Raw genomic sequence first — 19,695 nt, 5'->3', positions numbered from 1 at the left:
TTTTAGGAAGGCTTTCGGGTTGTTACTCTCGTGTCTGCGCCGCTCGATAGATAGATGAGTTTCACACATTGCAACCGGGGCAAGGCCTACAGATGTCACAGCTAGTCCGTTATCCGGGCTTTTATCAAGGTCACATTTTTGCAGTAACCCGGTTCGTCACCAGGGTGTACCCATGCACGCCAGGCGGATGTCGGCGCTGATCGTTGTTGATTTTTCATATCCAGTCAGTCTTGCGCAACCTCCCGGACTGAAAACCATCTATAAGACTACGTCAGAAGTGTCTTTTAACCGACTGCTCGAGAAGAAAGCTGAGACAATATGGTAAGAACAGTTTTGACAGAAGAGAAAACGTTTTTGTTGAAAAATGAAGCCTACCGGTAGTAAATGGTAACCATTGTAATTATCACAACCTGCTTATCTACCAGACAAGCATTTATTCAGGTTGTTGTTGTTTCAATTCCTATACATGTTTGCTATATGTCGAAATACATGTAGATGTACACACTCTAATGAACAAGGAAGTATGGGATGGCAAATCGTAATGCGGATCATTATGATTAAACACCAGTCACTGAGTACGTGTGTGGCTCAACTGATCAGACGATGTACTATTTAAGATACCAAGCGGTATAGGAAGAAATCAGATGGGACTAAGTAGCCCATTCTCGCAGTCATGTGACTTAGAGATTCTCATGAGACGTCATTAGCTGTTGGGATATAGATAACTTTTAGATGCTACTCAAAGCGAGTCGGTTAGAACTGTCAGCTGCATAACTTTACAAACCCCGTCATTTGCAAACATCTTCATCCCTGAGTTCCATGTGCAAAATTAGGCTGGGAAGACTTGCGAGCCCATTTCACGTGACAGTACAGGAGATTGCATGGTTATGTGGAATAGAAACTAGGCTTTCGATCCCGGAGATGGAGACCCCCTCAGTGAAAACACATGAATTTACAGTATATATTGACCGGAACCTACAAAATAAAGACGCAGAAATGCTCCAGTAGGTTTGATCTTGTCATTGACATATAAATATACCAGGTCAGTCCTTGTTATAATGCATTTCTGAAGCTTTCTGTCAGGAAGCAAGTTTTTCTGCTTCTAACACCGCCGATTTCATCCAGTGAGTGGGTGAAGCTGACCTGTTCGGTACAATAGTACATTGTTAAACCCGGTGTCTGCTTCACTCATGGAGCTAACTTAATGGTAGTCCTGTGAGACTCATGCCATCAGTAGTTTGTCAGAAATACGGAAATATCCACAACGTGGACAGAACCCCCGAAACGTCAGCAAATCTTCATTGTGGACACAGAGCCATTATTTTGCGATTATTCTACCCCATATTACCACCTACCTCACGTTTGTGAATCATTGACACAGGGGCCATTATCTGGTCTGTTGCCGTTTGTAAATTGTGCCAGGTAGGTGAGAAGCTGTGACCTTTTGTGCCAGAGGTTATCCCGCACATGTAATTCTGTAACAGTATGTGCAGACATTTACTTCCTATCCTGAACTTGGCAATTTGCATACTAGAGCATCTCAAATTAGCCAATATTTTGCACGTCATGTCACTCTGTAAACTTGGCATGTGGTCCATTTAATGCTTTGTTCAAGCTTTCTAAAAGGTCAGAAAATATTGTAGTGTTTATGAAAAGTGCATACATTGGCCTTTGATTGGGGCGTACACATGTATATTTGTATAGCTGTTCAGTAAGAGATTTTAAATCTGTGAATGTAAGAAATTTACTTTTTAGTGATAAATCATCACATTTTTGTTTAATTTACTTGTTTTAATACAGCGTGTTTAGTTTGGGTGGCCAGGAGTTTGTGAGCCCAAACGTTTTCCAGAACCAAAGTGACTCCAGATATGGTCCTTCCAGCTTTCTACTTATCTTGTGCCATACATAGTTCTGTGATGTTCTACCAACAATCAGTAGTTGAACAGTTATATTACAAATACCTGCCGGGGGCCTTCGTGGCTTAGTTGGTTAGAGTGCTAGCGCAGCGTAATGACCCATGAGTCTCTCACCAATGCGGTCACTGTGAGTTCAAGTCCAACTCATGCTGGCTTCCTCTCCGGCCGTATATGGGAAGGTCTTCCAGCAACCTGCGGATGGTCACCCCCGGATGGTTTCCCCCGGGCTCCGCCTGGTTTCCTCCCACCATAATGCTGGCTGCCGTCATATAGGTGAAATATTCTTGAGTAGGGCGTAAAACACTAATCAAATAAACAAATCAAATCAAATACCTGCCACCGTTTCGTTTTGTTTCACTACTTATCTCTGGTCATTTGCATATGTAAGGAGAGGTTTAGTACTGAAAGCATCAAGGGTATACCATACCCATTAATAAATATATTGTTTGCTCTCTTTTTCTGTTGATACTTGGTTTAGGATTTACTTGTCATTTTTTGTTAAATAATGTGTTAATTGATTTGCAAGATGTGTAGCAATAGTTTAAACAGAAAACTTTTAAATCAAACTTTTGCGATATGCATGTACATGAACAATACATATAGCAAAATGTCTGTGTTTTACAGTTAAACTAAGGATGCCCCACAGACTGTTCATTTGATACCCACCGTTACATAGGACAAGTACTCTTCACATTATGGGAAGCAAAGTGAGTTCAAGACGCAATAGTCAGTCTTCCGAAGGAAGGAAGAAGCGGCGCGAATCCCATGGGAGAGATTCCCTTACTCCGATGGATGAGAGTGGAGCTCATGGCCGATATTCAAGTGCTCCTTCCAGCCGTTCCACAAGCCAACCAGCTAGTAGAGATGTCACGCCCAAAGGATCTCCCAGGCCTCGAACAGCCAAACGTGTTCTTGAAGAAGGAAACCAAAGTCAATCCAGACCTGAACTTGACCTAATGATCAGCTACAGTCACAGTGATAAAGTCATGATGAACAAACTGAAAGGTATGTGTGGAAGGGAGAGTGTAGTGGGTTAATGCTCCAGAATCAAGAAAAGTTAAATAAACAGGCTGTTGTCTTTGTTTATGAGAAGGTGTGTGATGATCAGGGCAGGTGTGTGATGATCAAGGCAGGTGTGTGATGATCAGGGCAGGAGTGTGATCATCATGGCAGGTGTATGATCATCACGGCAGTTGTGTGATGTGTCATCATCGCGGCAGATGTGTGATCATCAGGGCAGGAGTGTGATCATCACGGCAGGTGTGTGATGTGTCATCATCATGTAGGAGTGTTATATTCTACCCTGCTGTTACTTGCGTTCTGTTAGCAAATATATATGTTAAATTGAAAGAGATAAGGTTTCAAGGAACATCAAGTGTGTCACGCAACACACCGGCTGGTAAGTTTACCTCCCCGGGTAATATCATTTCATGCTGTTTATGTCTACATAAAAGAATGTAAGTTTGTTTACTTGGTAGATTTGCTTCTTTCAGTGGTAAAACTGTTATTACACACAGTTGTTTAGATATCGCTTTTGTTTTTATATTTTTTATATTTTACACCCAGACGCCATGACATTTAAAAACAAACATTTGTTTTAAAACAGTCCAATCTGAGCTCAGCAGTATAACGTCACAATACAGGTACAGGAAACTTTTACATTTCCATAGCACACAACAATAAACGTCATACATACGAAGCTTTCACATATCTAGGTCAAGTGCCATGGCCAAAGCTTGCCATTGATTGGTCGAAAGTGAATAACATTTGTGGAGGAGGTAAAACAGAATGGCAGCATGAAATATGCTGTTTTTTGCCACATTTTCTTCATTTTTGGTGTAAAAAAGAATTAACATCTGTTTGCCGTGTAACATGCACATTCTCAGGATTTGACTCCGTACAAAGGAAGGGGCAGTGGTATCACCTGACAGCCTGACATCAGTGTACCATATTATATCAGTTGAATCAGACACACTAAGAAGTTACAAAATATCAGCATGGAAAAATTACTATTTGGTGAAGGACATTGTCCTTGCCCTGTTAAGTATTTCCAGACTTGACATGAATGTCTGGAAATATAAAGCTTTACACAAAGTAATACAAATTTTTCTTACAGATGCTTTAGAAAGGAATGGGTTAAAGGTGTGGGTGGACGTGGTAGGGCTAGGCGTTGGTGTGGACTTTCTAAGTAAGATAGGACAGGCCATCATTGATTCCAAGGTAAGTCAACCTAGTTCAATATGGCCAAGTACGGTAAATGACGTAAAGTTTCACCTGTTGGTTCCTGTCGTTTACTTTTGCACGGGCTGAGTCAGCAGTAAGATGACAGAGGTGGGTGATTAGACCCCAGCCCGTTTCATATCATGCATGGCTGCTGTGGTCCGAAATCCGCGCCACGTGGGGTCAAGTGACGGACAGCGAGGTGTGCAGATCTCCCAAACTGGCCATCTATCATTATACCCAGGAATCAAACCCAAGAAAGTATCAAGTCATGCGATGACTATGACAAACCCGTAAATTCGAAACACTACCTCGATCCACGTTCATGCCATGACAAATACTATAATGTAGGCCTAGACTACATGCCTCGAAACGGTGAACGATTGTCCGGGTTATGTGGCTGTCACGTTGCAGCATTATCTTGTGGACTGTTGTCTATTCAGAGCCCTCTTTATGCCACAAATATTTGTACACATGTATTTCAGTTACAAATGGATTTCACTGAGAAATATCTGTCACCAACCTCCCTTATAATTTGAATGAAGTTGGTCATTCTACGTGCACATTTTGTATCGTTACAATTGGAACTGTCCTCCTATTGCAGAAGAGTTACCTTTCCTGCATTTTGATGTGGGGAACTCCCTCATTAAACACAGAAAACATAGTTTCCCAAAACTACTATGACTACATTTGACCCCTTTCGGTAGCACTGTGTGTGAGTTTGGCACATCTGGAGTTCATGGTGTTGACATATTAAAAGTTTGTACAACACTGACTGGCTGTATATGAAAATAAAGTGCATGTTTTATGGTTACCAGTATGCAAATATGGTAATATATATATATAAAATATAGGTGTTGCCAGTGACAGTTAAGATTATTTTCTTGCTTCTTGTCTGCAAAATCATGCCATCAACATGTATAATAGAGAGATTTCAAGCCCTGTGATTGTAAGTTGTGGCAGTTTGAGTGGTCATCTGCTGGTAATTTGTAAGTAAGGATATGCGGGGTGCTAATTTCTGTTATAGCTTTGTACATGAAGAGCTCTGCACGCACATTAACAAATATTGGACATGCAGTAAAGGTACTGGGTGGTCACACTCACGCTTATCAATCTCCAGAGAGTTTTCCCCCGAATTCCCTTTTATCATGAAATGGCTATCACAAAACAATTAGAATGCACCTTTTTGTGAAGTAAGCCTTTGTGTACTAAATTCATAATGATTATGGTAAATGGCCTTAAGTTTCACTCATAGACTTGGGAAAGTGTATCCCAGGATTCATTGTGTTGAATGTGGCTCTTACTGACTGGGCGCATCGAGATTGAGGCAGTAGAGCATCGAGGTGGCCAGGGGATTATATGGCCAGTCAGTGGGAAGGAGGGCAAGGAACTCCTCATGTGTGAACAACACGGACAAATCCTGTCTGACTCCCAATATACCAGACTCGCACATGGTGTTACCGAAAAGGCAATTGTGGTAGTTTTTGGAAACCTTGCTCTGACTATATTTTCTGTTTTTGCTGGGAGGTTCCCGATTTCAAAACGTGGGAACCGAAAGGTACCTCTTCTGCGATAGGAGGGCAGTTCCACAAAAACAAAACAAAATGTGTGTGTTAAGTGACATACTTCTTTCATATTATATGGCAGGTTGGCAACAAATATTTCTCTGTGAAATCCATTTGTAGCTGAAATACTTGTGTACAAATGTTTGTTGCCTAGTGAGGACTCTAACTAGACAACCATTCACAAGATAATGCTGTGATGTGACATCCACATAACCCAAACAATCGTTCACCGTTTTGAGGCATGTAGTTTAGGCCTACATTATAGATCAGGCTGCGACGTGACTTCTACGTTATCCAATCCATGGAGGTAGAATGCCCAAGCAATCCTCGCCGTTTCAAGGTTTGCAGTGTACATTGTAGCATTTGTACATGGCTTGTTTGGCATGACCATGAATCGAGATAGTGTTTGGAATGTACAGGTTTGTAACAGTCATCGCCGGACTTGATATTTTCTTTGGCTTAATTCATGGGTATAACTAGAAATGCGCATGGCCTAGTCTGGAGACCTGCACACCTCGCTGTCAACGGCTTGACCCCCACCTGGTGTGAATTAGAAACCATAGCTGCCATGCAGGGTAATGGAATGGGTGGACTTTTATTGGTCATTTTATTGCTAACTCAGCCCACCTCTGTCATCTTACTGCTAACGACAGTAACTGACAGCCGAAACTTTTCATCGTTTACCGTAAAACTGTTGATAGCAGGAGCATAGACTTACTGCCCATTGAAGTGTGAGCTTGTTTATTACATGTGGGAACTGTCCATATAATCCCCTGACCACCAGTCAGTAAGATCCACAGTCCACACAGTGAATCCTGGGATACACTTTCTGAGTCTGAGGGCTTAAGATCATTTCGCATACGTGTGTTCAATTAGATGTAGACATATATATCAGTTCTTTGATCTACATAGTCAAGATAAACTCTCTAAATGCTGATAGCACACTCATTGGAATGTTTCTTTTTCAGATTAGTAGTAAATATTGTAAAGGAAACATCTTTATCGTCACTTCTTTTTTAGCAGATCCATATATAAAAGAGAAATTAAGGTTTTGATCCCAAACATTAAAGGATGGAACTGTTTGATTTACTAAACATTTTGTTCACCTTTTCAGTTGTTCCTCTCACTGTTGAGTGAGAAGTCTGTGGAGAGTAAGTACTGTCAGGATGAACTGGCGTTGGCATACATCTCCAACAAACCCATCATACCTGTGGGACTGGCAGACAGGAAGACTCTCATATCCTTGATGGACACAGGAATGTAAGACAGCAAGGCTTCCTTCTGTTGTAATGTCATGCCCCTGTAAGGCCACGCCAATTTCATTAGCTCACCTGTATATAGTATAGCCATAGCTTATGTCGTACCCTAAGCTTTGGCGTCAGCATCAACGTCCAATAATACAGAAAGTAGCGTTAAGCAAAATTTTAGGGCTGGTGTCCTCAAAAAGTACTGCAGGTATTGAGGTCAGGGTTTGCCCTGCTTGCCAAGTTAGCCAGATTTTATGAAGACATGCTTCTGCCATAATTTCACCTCTGTCATTTATCTACTATGAACCTTAATTCTTCAACCTTCTCAACCACCTCTGCAACCAATATTTTGCAACCTTCTGAGAAAACTTTTTGGTGTAGAGAAATGATTTGTCAAGTTTTATGAAGTTGACATCTTTAATGACACAAACAAATCATTTTTAGCATCATTTTCATAATAACTGCATGCATAAATGACACTAAAAAGAGGGCTTTAGTGGTTGAAAAGGTTGAAGATTTACAGTGCTTATTCTTTCCAGGTTTGTTCGTGTCCAACTACAAAATCAAGATGTCATTCATCTGTGTTTCTTAGATTTTATTTGTTTATTTGTTTAGTTAATCAGCGTTTTACACTGCTTTCCAGAATATATCACTTATACAATAGGGGCCAGCTTTGTGGTGGGATTAAACTGGGCTGTGAGACATACTTCAAACCCCAAGGTTGCTGCCAGGCCTTCCCATGTGCACAGATAATTTGATCTTGGTAGTTAAATCTCTGTTTTATTTTCTTTTAACACTTGCCTCGTGTGTTCCAGGCGTCTCCAGCTAGCCGGGTTTCGTTGGAACATGTTTCTGGATGAAGCTGAGTTTGACGAGGACTTTAAGCGGTTGCTAGGGGTGATCCAGGATGCTCTGGAGAAACTCAACACTGAGGAAGAGACGGAGAAAGCTGAGAGAGAGACTAAGGAAAAGGACCAGGCTGGTGTGTAACCTTGTTTGTGCTCTAATTTGGCCTGTAGTTTGTAATGTCCTATGTACCATACTTCAGAGTTCGCACAGGTCCTTGAAAGCTTGGAAAGTAATTGAATTTTTTTTTTCAGAAATTCCAGACATTGAAAGTGCTTCAAATTCACTGTTTACTTTTGGTAAAGACCCTTGGAAGAGTGGAAGAATTTCAGTGATGTAAATGCTACAGATGTGAATGAGTAAAATGGTATAAAGCCTGTCACGTTTTATTATATGTAATATGTAATATTACATATATATAAAATATAATACATATATTATATATAATACATATAAAATTATATGTATTATATGTAATATGGTGTAATTGTTTACCGTACCTTCTCAATAAGTTCAGACGCATTTTCTGAAACTGTATACCATAGTGCCTTGTGAGGGCAGTTGTCTTAAGTAGTAAACTCTCTGTAGGGGATTACCGATAGTCGATCAGAGACAGCTGGGCACACCTATGTCATGTCGTAGTGAGCTTCGCCAGCTTGACAAGAGGGGTAGAAACACACTGCCAGTTTTTCAAAGATTCATTTTTTTCCATTGGACGGTTGTATGAAAATGCTAACACAGTTTGCAAACGTCACATAGGGATGAGGAGAAGAAATTTTTGACAGAAATCTGTTAATAACAAAGTTTGTAACCCCTAGTGATTTTACAATGTGGACTCAACTGATACTGTGAGTCATGTACTTGGAGACTTTTCCATTCACCATAGGGGTGACTGACCAGTCCGAGTTAGATACACTGTGCTTTGAGATTTTTTCACGGAGTAGTGCCACCGCTCTCATACTTTCAAAAGACTGGCTGAAACTTGAACTTACCATCCCGATAAAACCACGTGCTCGTGTTGGAGGTGAACAAAAGCCCAACTATTGTAGACAAACTGAGTTTAGAGTTGCCGGCATGGTGGTCATTCCAAAATGGCGAGGGACAACAATGTCATTCACACACATCGTTATGAATGGGGTGTAGGTGATGTCCGCGGACTGGGGGTCTTTGTGTGATTGTGACATGCAACATATGTCGCTTCAGTTTTGAATTCTGACAGGTGCTTGAATTTAATCTTGTAACTCCTGAAAAGTCCTGGAACTCATTTTCTCATCACCTGTGTGAACCCTGATACTTGTACTGTAGTTAAGGTGCTTATGGCTTCACCAGCATGTATTCTGTATGGCTCTCAGCAACATTTGCAAGACCTTGCAAAGGTCAGGGATTTACTGAAGCTGCTTCAGTTTCCTCGACTCATAAAACTGCCGTTAATACAATACTAGGAATATATAAGTAAAAAAATTCTTCATTGTGTTTAACACAAATCAAATTATAAAAAGTGAAGAAGTTTAAGGTTTTGTGTGGGTTACATCTTAGTTTTTTCTGTGATTTGTATCATACTTTGTGCTGTGATTTGTACCATACTTTTTTCTGTGATTTGTATCATACTTTTTACTGTGATTTGTACCATACTTTTCTCTGTGATTTGCACCATACCTTTCTCTGTGATTTGTACCATACTAGTACTTTGTTCTGTGATTTGTACCATACGTTGTTCTGTAATTTGCACCATAGTTTGTACTGCCATTTGTACCAAATAGTGCTCCTGTCGTTGGTGCTGTTCAGTGTGGTTAGTGTTCAAAGTATTCATGTACAGGGATTCATAGAAGTCCAAATTTTTACAACCGGAAACTCAAAATGGAGTTTTTTTCTGACCTGGATTGAGTTTGTTTATATTTCAAACACCGACTATACATGTAGCTTAGTGATATTTTTAAAGCGGAGCTTAATTCTGCTTTAGCGACCAGTAATTTTTAATTTAATTACAGCAGATACATGCATGACCACTTCAGCTTGCCATGGATGGATGCAGCCGTTGGCGATTGAAGTCGATCGCTTTTCCCTACACATCTATTTTCAAATGCAATTCAGTTTTTATCTAAAAATTTGAGTATTTGTACCAGAAAAATAGAGTTTTTTTACCTCAATTTTCCGTTTTCAACTGAATTTTACCACAGAATACCGGGGCCTAAAGTCGACATGTATGAACCCCTGATGTAGTTTGTACTGTGATTTGCAACATAGTGAAAAAGCGTTTACTGCACCATCGTTTTTTTCGTGTCCATCATAATGTGTACTGTATTTGCACTATTGTGCCATGGTTTGCAAGGTCGTTTACATCATATTTTATACTGTGATTTTGCATGATATTGTGTACCGTGGTTGGTGCAGTTTACCATAGTTTGCACAATTTTGCCATGTTTTGCACATTTTACCATGGTCTGCACATTTACCATGGTTTGCACATTTGCCATGGTTTGCACATTTTACCCTGGTGTGCACATTGCACCCAGCTTGCACTGTGGTTTACGGTATTACCACAGTTTTTACAGTGGTTTACACCGTAGTTTTTTCTGTGGTTTACACCATAGTCTTTACTGTGGTTTACACCATAGTTTTTTGTTGTGGTTACCTGTAGTTTTTGCTCTGGTTTACACCATACATGTAGTTTTGACTTTGGTTTACACCATACACGTTGTTTTTACAGTGGTTTACACCGGTTTATACCATACATGTACTTTTTACTGTGGTTTGCGCCGTACATGTAGTTTTTACTGTAGTTTACACCATAGTATTTACTGTGGTTTACACCGTACATGTAGTTTTTACTGTAGTTTACACCATAGTTTTTACTGTGGTTTACACCTTACATGTACTGTCGTTATGAAACCAATTCTGATTGCATTATCTGCCATGACAAATGTATTTTGATGTTCGAAACTCCTTATCTCTGATTTACACATATGACATGCTTTATAAATATGATTTTTTTTGTGTGTGTTCCTGTAGACAAAGAGAAACCTCCATTGAAGAGACAAACCACAAGATACCAGTTCTACACCAAGTCTAATGCATTAGCGGAGCGAGTGGAACTGACGCAGAGCCAGGAACAGATGCCAGACAAATTCTGGCAACAGCACTTTGGACAAAAACAAAATGTGGATTACAATGAGTAAGATTTCAGCACACATGTATGAGTAACTTGCTCCGAAACTGTGAATTAGTCTGCCTGCCATTTGGATGTTTTGTGAAAATGATAGTCATTGTGTATCGATGATGTAGAGAGTATTGCATGGTAAAGTGTTTGCCCTGTAATGTTCAGAGTCAGAGTTATATTGGAAACAACATCCAGTTTTGTGAATCAGCAGGTTTTGACCAAGTAGGTGAATCAGCAGTTTTTGACCAATTAGGAGAATCAGCAGTTTTTGACCTATGAGGCAAATCAGCAGTTTTTGACCAATTAGGCAAATCAGCAGTTTTTGACCAATTAGGCGATTCAGCCGTTTTTGACCAATTAGGCCAAGCAAACTCAGACTTAGTTATGACCTCTAAACAGTTGACTGCGCGATATAATAAATGATAAATTACGAATTTTAATTTTACCCTAATTCCTCAACCTTTTCACATATGATAGAGCAACTTTCAGTGTAATTTATGCACCTTTATAATTTGATTTTGGAGACAAAATTAGATTAGTTGGATTGGACAATTTCAGAGTGTCACAATAAGTAAAATTTTAACGAAATAATGTTTTTAGAATATGCTTGAATCAACACCTTGGGAAGATGCGAAAAGGTTGAAGAATTATGGCTATACTTTGTGTTGTCTTGGACTTTCACGACAAAATTAAAAAATAAGGTTAGGGATTACACCACAAGTTAAGATTCAGTCTATAAGTAGTAAAGTCAGCTTGCGGGTCTGATGGCTTAGTCTTACAGACGTATCTTTGCTGTGTAAGTTTGTTGAAGATGTCCGGGAATAGTATCAGGCAGAACTAGACAAGATGTAGAGAGAGATCTGGCATTTGACCTGTGATGAGGGGGAAGTTCATGCCAGTGCTGTTGATGAGGGTAGGGTATTTTCTCAGTCTGGTCGTTGAGATATGATCGCTTTGGTGGCCTAATAGGTAAAGTGTTCGCCTCAAAGTCGGAAAACCTCAGGATCAAACCACTGTTCGGTTCTCCCAAAGACTTAAAAACCAGTTCTTGCCATATTAGAACAAGGAAATATGACAGATTGGCCCAGTGTCAGTATAGTGTGACTGGATTGGGTGTCATGTCTGGTGTCTTTGGCATGATGCTCCAGTGGTGGCAGCGCTTTGGCAGCATGGGCTCGCCCTGCCACAAGAGGACACAGTATGTGTACACACGCCTAATGAATCCTTATTGTCATATGACTGAAAAATTGTCATGTATGACTTTAAGCTCCAGTTATACATACAATTACGTTGTGTAATTTTATTGAGCACATCACAGAATAAAGATTACCAAGCAAATCTGGATGACATCTATGGTATAGCTTTATCTCTGCTGACTGGCAGGCTTGATTTGAGGGAAAACCTGTCAGGGTGGAGAATAGGGTAGCATATTTTGTAAGTCTGGTCACGCATCCTTGCATTTGAAAATGTAGATTTTGATGAGCATGTCAGGGAAGAGTAACAAGCACAAACTGGACAAGATCAACTATCCATCATACATGTACAAGTGCTTGATCTGCTGGTTGGCAGATTTGGTGTGAGAGGGCAGTGTATTAGCCTTGTCTTGCAGATTTACCCTGTTGTAGATTTGTTGACCGTGTCCGGGAAGAGTACCGAGCAGAGCTGGATGAGATGTACAGTGAATCAGACCAACTCTGGCTCATGAATTTGGTCCGCAGGGAAATGGAGGTGGAGGAAGACAATCTGTTACTGAAAGACTATTTCATCAGTGAGTTACAACTTCTATTAGGGTAATAAAAACAGCATGAAATTTCTCCCATGATTATGATGTACTTTCTTCCTGTTTCAGAGAGTCAGGATTTTCTCCTCTGATAAAAGTGGTATTTCTCATGTTAGACATTGCTACTTACATTTTGATATTTCACACCTAGATGCATTGATGTCTTAAAAGGATCTTCATTGTTTTATGATCGTATGATTGATCAATCAGAGCTCAGCAGGATTATGTATTAATGCTGTACATGTTCAGTCAACTTTTAACATCACTACATCATGCTGTAGGATTCAAGACATATCTTAAATGACCATAAATTTCGTCCAGGACTATCTTGCCCTTTTTTCCTGATTCTGAGAGTTGTATTGAGTTTAGAAAAAGGTGTTTTGGAACATAGGAGGATATTACAATGTGAAATTTGTGACATTTGTTTGCCTCTAAAAATGCACTTTGTGGGCAAAATTTCAGGTCATTTAGATTAATGTATGATGTCATTATACAATACATACCAGTCTTTGAAAACCTACAGCCAAAAACACACAGGGCCAACACAAAACCGTGATAGTGTCAAAATATAAGTAAGTACTGTGCAATACCCTTTATTTGTTTGTTATGGTGGGAAAGGCATTGGTGTCTCATTGTGTACGTCTGATTTTGTCACCACCCATTTTCAGGTTTCTGCACTGTTGACGGAATGCTGTGCCCCTTGTGGGTCCGTCTGGAGGATCAGGCAAGGGAGAGTTACGCCATGAGGGAGGTGTTTGACATGGAGTCTTCTGTGAGGGTTGAGGCCATTGAAAACTTGAGTAAGAACATCATTAAGCTTAGTCATCAACTGTATATATTCTATTTTTGTTTCCATTTTTAAAAATTACATAGTGCAGTTCAGAAACGCCTTCAGAGAGTTATAGAGAATAAGAAGAATTGACTCGGATGAAACGTGGTTACATTTGTGATAGTGGAGATGTGCATGTATAACTTTTTTTTTCTTCTAAATATTCTAACTTATTTAAATACACATGTGTGCGGGTATATTGAGCACGCTAGCGCAGAAAAGTGACTCAGGAACGTCTCACCCAGATGCTTACTGTGAATTCAAGTCCAGGTCTTGCTGGCTTATGTCCTCTCCATTTGTGACTTGCTGAGTATGATCTAGTATTTAATTTCTAGGCTTTATTTGGAGATATAGCTGCCAAGTTTAAATCAACTGATATTTGAGAGTTTTATTGACAGGTAAATTCAAGAGTCTGGCTGTGATAGATGCGTTGAAAGATCTGCTGGATGACCATGAGCCCAACGTGAGAACCGTGGCCGCTGTGTCGCTGGCCAAGACGGGGGCACAGGACAAACAGACACTGAAGAAGCTGATGAAGACGCTGAATGACAAGGATCGTCTGGTACGGGAGGCTGGATGCATCGCCCTGGGGAGATTGAAGGCGGAGCATGCTGTCCCAAGACTCGTCCATATTTGGTATGTACTTCTCCATATATGGTACATGTATTTCCAAATACTTGTTCATATATGTTATGTTTATGTACATACAACCGTTCTCTAATTACTCTTGCCAAAAGTTGGTGGTTTACCCCAGGCATACAAGTGACTGCCGTCTCATATGTGAAGGGGCCTCTGTGGCTCAGTCGGTTAGCGCGCTAGCGCAGCGTAATGACCCAGGAGCCTCTCACCAATGCGGTCGCTGTGAGTTCAAGTCCAGCTCATGCTGGCTTCCTCTCTGGCCGTAAGGTCTGGTAGCAACCTGCAGATGGTCGTGGGTTTCCCCCGGGCTGTGCCCGGTTTCCACCCACCATAATGCTGGCCGCCATCGTATAAGTGAAATATTCTTGAGTACGGCGTAAAACACCAATCAAAAAAAAAAAAAAAAAAAAGAAAATCTCATATGTGAAAAATTCTTGAGTGAGGCTTTGATCAAATTCATCAAATTGATGAATTAATATAAACATGTATGTATATAATCGTATTGAACTATATTTTCAGGCGTAATGATGTGATATCGTCTGTACGTGATGCGGCAGGACTGGCTCTAGAACAGATTGGGGGACCCCAGGCCGAGAAAGCAATGCAGATTACCAAGATATTAGCTGAAGAGATTCGTATGTTAGCTCAGTCATCCTAAACGTGTCTGAGGTGAATACAAAGGTCACATGAAAAGAGCATGATCTGACAACTTCAGTGTGATTCTCTATGTATATTTTTTAGATGTTTTCCATGAATATTGAGAGTAATTCAGCGCTCAGTAACCTTCTGACCAATTGTGAGTAAAGTTCTAGTTTGTCCTATGGATAAATGTAAGAATAGAGTTGATATGTTAACTGGCCATGTGACTTTCTGGTTTGGAGTTGTATTTGTTAAATATTGAAGAAAAAAAAAAAAAGAAGTTTTACATTTTGTAAAAGAAAGTTTTACAAATGAGGGTACATGTTATATTCAGTGCAGTCAGGGATTCCAATGTACAATTTTGTAAAATTTTCACCCGTAGATGCTGAAGATGATGTAAAGTTATAAAATTCAGTATTCTTCTGTATATGTAAATCAATTTTTAAAGGTATTTGCTACAATATGCAATCTGTGTTAATCATGAAGAGGCACATCTTTCTTCAACCAATGAAACTTTGTAATCTTCCACTAAGGACTTAGTTTCATTTTGGATCATTCATTGGTCACATTGGTTGCATTAGTATCAGAAAACCCACTGAGCATACATGTACATGTGGTTAAATTGAAAAATTAGAATGGTCTGTGGTGAAGAGAGTCTACAAAGAAATGCGTAAATCGTAAAGTTGATGATATTTCTCATTGTGTTGTTTTGGATATTTGATTACTGTGAATATAATCTGGAATATCAGCAGATGTACAGATGTCAGCTGTATACAATTTAAATATTAGAAACTGGTTGTTGTTTGTGAATGCATAGGAGCCTGCCAGATCTGGCATGTATACTGTGCACACATACGTATTGGTTAATGTTGGGACATTGTAGAAGTATCATTTTTCATAAAGGCATTTCCGTTTTTTGAATTTATGCATACATTTATTATGAAAATGATTTGGTTGTGTCATTGAAGATGCAAGCTTTATAAAACTGTGATCTTATTTCTCTATTCTCGTTAGGTTCTTTCAGAGTGTTTCAAAATATTGGTGGCAGAGGTGGTTTGAAGAATTAGGATACTATGGAAGTATAGGTATTATTAACCTATATAGAAGTGGACTCCGATGAGTACTTTGCCTTCAAACATTAATCAGAAGAAAATGTAAAATCTTGTCCAGCATAAGATCTATGCAGAGCCTTGCCGTTTTTTGCAACCATGATTGCCTATCTAGTACTCAGGGAGCATGCAAACATTCGCAGTAGGCATCTCTTTGTAATTCCTCGCCGTAATATGGCTGATATATTGCCAGTGTGGCGTTAAGCCATAATCATTCATTCATTCTTTGTAATAGGGGAGTTTTGCCGTCAAAGGTAAAAACAGTCCTACTGTGTCATGTGACTTGTGAAAAGTGTTACACAACCTTTCTTTACCTTAATTTACCAGTCTGTGGTCAGCACCTCAGTTTTCTCCACCTTTCGTCTAAAGGACTTTTTATGAAACTTTTTTCGAATGCCCATGTCATAGTAGATGTGGTCAAAAGTAGTTGCCTAGCATTTTTGACAGGTCACATGATGCAGTGAGACTTTTTCTATCTTTATTGATAAAAGAGTTTGAACTTGAAACTCCCCTATTCAGGAGACTAAGCATAATCGACTTTATTGACTTGACTTTATTGAAACCTATGTTCAAGTTACGTTGTATGCATTTATTTACCAAATGTAATATTTGAATGATTGTGACTACTTTATGTATGTGTATTGTACAGTATGCTCTTTAGCCAAGTATGTGCGTGTACCAGTATGTTGTATTAATAACCATAAATCTGTATCCAGGGTTAGGTGCTGAAAAAGTGTGGTTATGTCCCCTTGGTTCAGGGGCCCCTGTCATTTTTGTTTATACTAACATGGCAGTATTGCTACAAGCACAAGAATATGGCTTAAACTAGGTGTCAACATGTAGCATGCATTAAATATTTTGACAGTCAATCACATTGCATCCCTAAGCAAGATTGCTTTTACAGTATATAAAAACAGATCAAAGGAGCTGTGAATCAAAGGGAGATTACTGCTCCTTTTCTGAGCGTCACATAGTTGGCCAAAATGTCTCCAGTTAATTTTAGGGAACTCATAAAAATATTAAATCTTATTCTGTGTGGGTTATATTTATAGTGATTTTTAGTGATGTGTTTGTGTGTAAATTTGTGATTTTTTTCCTCTGGCCTTTCAAATGGAAAAGCATATTGGAAATGTTCTTACATTTTATATACAATTGTGTAAATCTGTGATCTCTAATTTCACCTTTTAAAATATGAAAATTTTAGAAAAGCTTACTGCATGTGCCCTATTAATTTTAGAGGCAATAAAGATCACAATAAAGGTCCAGTAGGATTTCATCATTATTTCTAACACATTTCAAATGCCTAATTAAGATCAGTAGGGCTCTCAAAATCAGGCATGATTAACTATAGTCATGGACACAAGTTTAGGTCAGACACGTTAATAAATCAGATTGAGAAAAAGGTTGAACTGTAAAAACGAGGCAAATAGTTCATTATTTCTATGTGTAAGTTAAGTTTGTCTGCTGATTTAACTTATATTCTACACCATATTTTATATTCTACACCATGTTTTGTAATCTATTGTATTTATTCCTATGATCGCAGTTTGATCTGTGATCTCAAAAATACGTGTATTTCCCTTATATTTGATGGCATATTTACCAAAGTGATAATTCCCCATCATTTTTTCTGTTCTTACGGAATGTAGCAGCGTTACACATGTAAATCCTATCTAACATTTGCTCAATTCATCAACACGTGCATATTACGATGTACATGCCCGTACATGTAAAGTCCTACCAAAATGTTCAGACGGCTACAGCAGTCATGCTGCTTCATGGCATGTTCTGGTCAGTCCACCATTGTTGCCATGTGGTAGTAGGCTTATACAAAATATAGAAACGTAATAACATGGAATCGCATTAATACTTTGAATTATGTACCTGTGAGAGTTTGTGCGTCAGATATTACAAAATTATAATATTTTCAGGTACTTTCATCAGAATACAAATATTGCCCTACAGCAGCAATATCATTTTGCTCTTTTGACTTGTCGTAATGATGCGACACGCAAAAACTGCAGTTTGTTTATATTCAAATGCATATATTACCATATACACTGTATTGTTATTGTTATTTCTAAGTATATATTGTACATCTTTATATTTCTTAGCAGGGGAAAATGGCAATTAAACTCATAAATATATTTCTGGAACTGATCTTGGCAAATTTGCTAAGACCGACTACAAATATTAAGGTCAAGTTTTTAAAAGTGTGCATCATTGATACACCATGCTTACATAGATGTATTTTATTGTACTGTTTTTCTTTCCCTTGTTTTTGAGTATTCCTTGAAAAACAAACTTACTTGTACATGTAACTGCATGTGCCCTATTAAGAAAGTATTGAATCTGTCAATCCTCTGTATTAGGTACTTATATTGTGCTATTGTATAAGGCTAGCTTTAACAATTTTAAGAAAATAAACTAGAAGTATTCGTAACAAAATCTCTCTGATTTTTATCCTGTCAAATAAACAAATGTTTACTTAGTTTGAAAGTCATTTTGGATTTAGAACCAAACCTTTAAACCTTTTCTATTCAAGAACCAATCAATGCATCATTCTAAAATTTGATATGCCTGTAGAGGAATAATAATTACATAACATCTGAAAAAGGCATTAAAATTTGTTAAAAACTTCAGAAGCCATGAAACAGCAGGCAGTTGTTTTAACGCCATACTCAATAATTTTCCCTTGTAAGATGGAAGTCAGTTTTATGGGCATTGGAGGAAACTGGAGTGCCTGGGGTAAACCACTGACCTTTGGCAAGCTACTGACAAACTTTCCCATGTGACATACATATATGTACATCACAAAACAAATGAATATCAATGAACATTAGACTGAACAAACGACCACATTATCATCGTTGACATCTTACTGTAGCCTGTCCCAACAGCAGTGAGAGCGGAGGAGAAATTCCACACCTTGCATGCTAACAATGGGAGACTCAAGGTCAAGCTACACAGATGGTCCAAATGACAGTAGAACTGATGTTGCACTGCGTGTGTACCTCACATATGTTTAATGAACAGCGATAATTGCGACGTAATAAAGGAAAGAACAAATGACCCACAAGTTACCCATGTGAATAACTGTCAAACACACATGTATGAATGGATAGTGATGGAAAAGGTTATCTGAACAAGTTATTAAGCCTTGCAGAAGTGAATTCGAACAGTATGTTGGACGAATTGTGTACATTTAATGTCTGCCTACATGTAGTTTTACTTGGGGCTTAACACTGCTTCTAACTTTTCTTTCAACGTGGCGATCATACAAGTCTGTAAGATATCACAATGGTATCTGTTTTTAAACATATCAGTCTTAAGGCCGACAAATTATTATTGTTTTTTTTGATTGGTTTTTTACGCCATACTCAAGAATATTTCACTTATACGACGGCAGTCAGCATTATGGTGGGTGGAAACCGGGCACAGCCCGGGGAAAACCCACGACCATCCGCAGATTGCTGGCAGACTTTCCCACTTATGGCTGGAGAGGAAGCCAGCATTAGCTAGACTTGAACTCACAGCGACCGCATTGGTGAGAGGCTCCTGGGTCATTACGCTGCGCTAGCGCGCTAACCGACTGAGCCACGGAGGCCCCCGGTTACTCATTGACAAGATGGCAGAAGTCCGTAACCATTATATTGGACGAGACTGACCATACATGTCTAGACTCTTAACGAATAGCCAGAAAATGAATGTATTGAGCAGAAGTCCCACCAATCAAAACACAGATGGC

The 19,695-nt window shown here is 39.1% G+C and overlaps 1 protein-coding gene across 1 annotated transcript; it reads left to right on the top strand.

Annotated features, from left to right (window-relative positions):
* The first annotated feature begins 188 nt into the window (after positions 1 to 188).
* LOC135476493 (uncharacterized) lies at positions 189 to 15,179 on the top strand. Its single transcript, XM_064756527.1, has 10 exons — positions 189 to 321; positions 2,541 to 2,921; positions 4,033 to 4,136; positions 6,816 to 6,961; positions 7,764 to 7,930; positions 10,804 to 10,966; positions 12,577 to 12,719; positions 13,400 to 13,531; positions 13,959 to 14,196; positions 14,719 to 15,179. Exons 2-10 carry the CDS (start codon positions 2,612 to 2,614, stop codon positions 14,855 to 14,857), a joined length of 1,542 nt encoding a protein of 513 aa, XP_064612597.1. The 5' UTR covers positions 189 to 321; positions 2,541 to 2,611; the 3' UTR covers positions 14,858 to 15,179.
* The last annotated feature ends 4,516 nt before the right edge of the window (positions 15,180 to 19,695 follow it).

This window comes from Liolophura sinensis, chromosome 10 (genome assembly GCF_032854445.1).
Source record: "Liolophura sinensis isolate JHLJ2023 chromosome 10, CUHK_Ljap_v2, whole genome shotgun sequence".
Classification (NCBI taxonomy): Eukaryota; Metazoa; Mollusca; class Polyplacophora; order Chitonida; family Chitonidae; genus Liolophura; species Liolophura sinensis.
The sequence above is the reverse complement of the archived record's forward strand: the minus strand, read 5'-3'. Positions and strand labels throughout refer to the sequence as shown.

What these genes read in the sequence shown, in the direction of transcription:
- LOC135476493 (XM_064756527.1), top strand. Translation starts at nt 2,612, where the DNA reads ATGGGAAGCAAAGTGAGTTCAAGACGCAATAGTCAGTCTTCCGAAGGA. An exon ending in AGGCCATCATTGATTCCAAG is followed by an intron (nt 4,137 to 6,815) that starts GTAAGTCAACCT and finishes TCACCTTTTCAG; the next exon opens with TTGTTCCTCTCACTGTTGAG. An exon ending in ACTGAAAGACTATTTCATCA is followed by an intron (nt 12,720 to 13,399) that starts GTGAGTTACAAC and finishes ACCCATTTTCAG; the next exon opens with GTTTCTGCACTGTTGACGGA.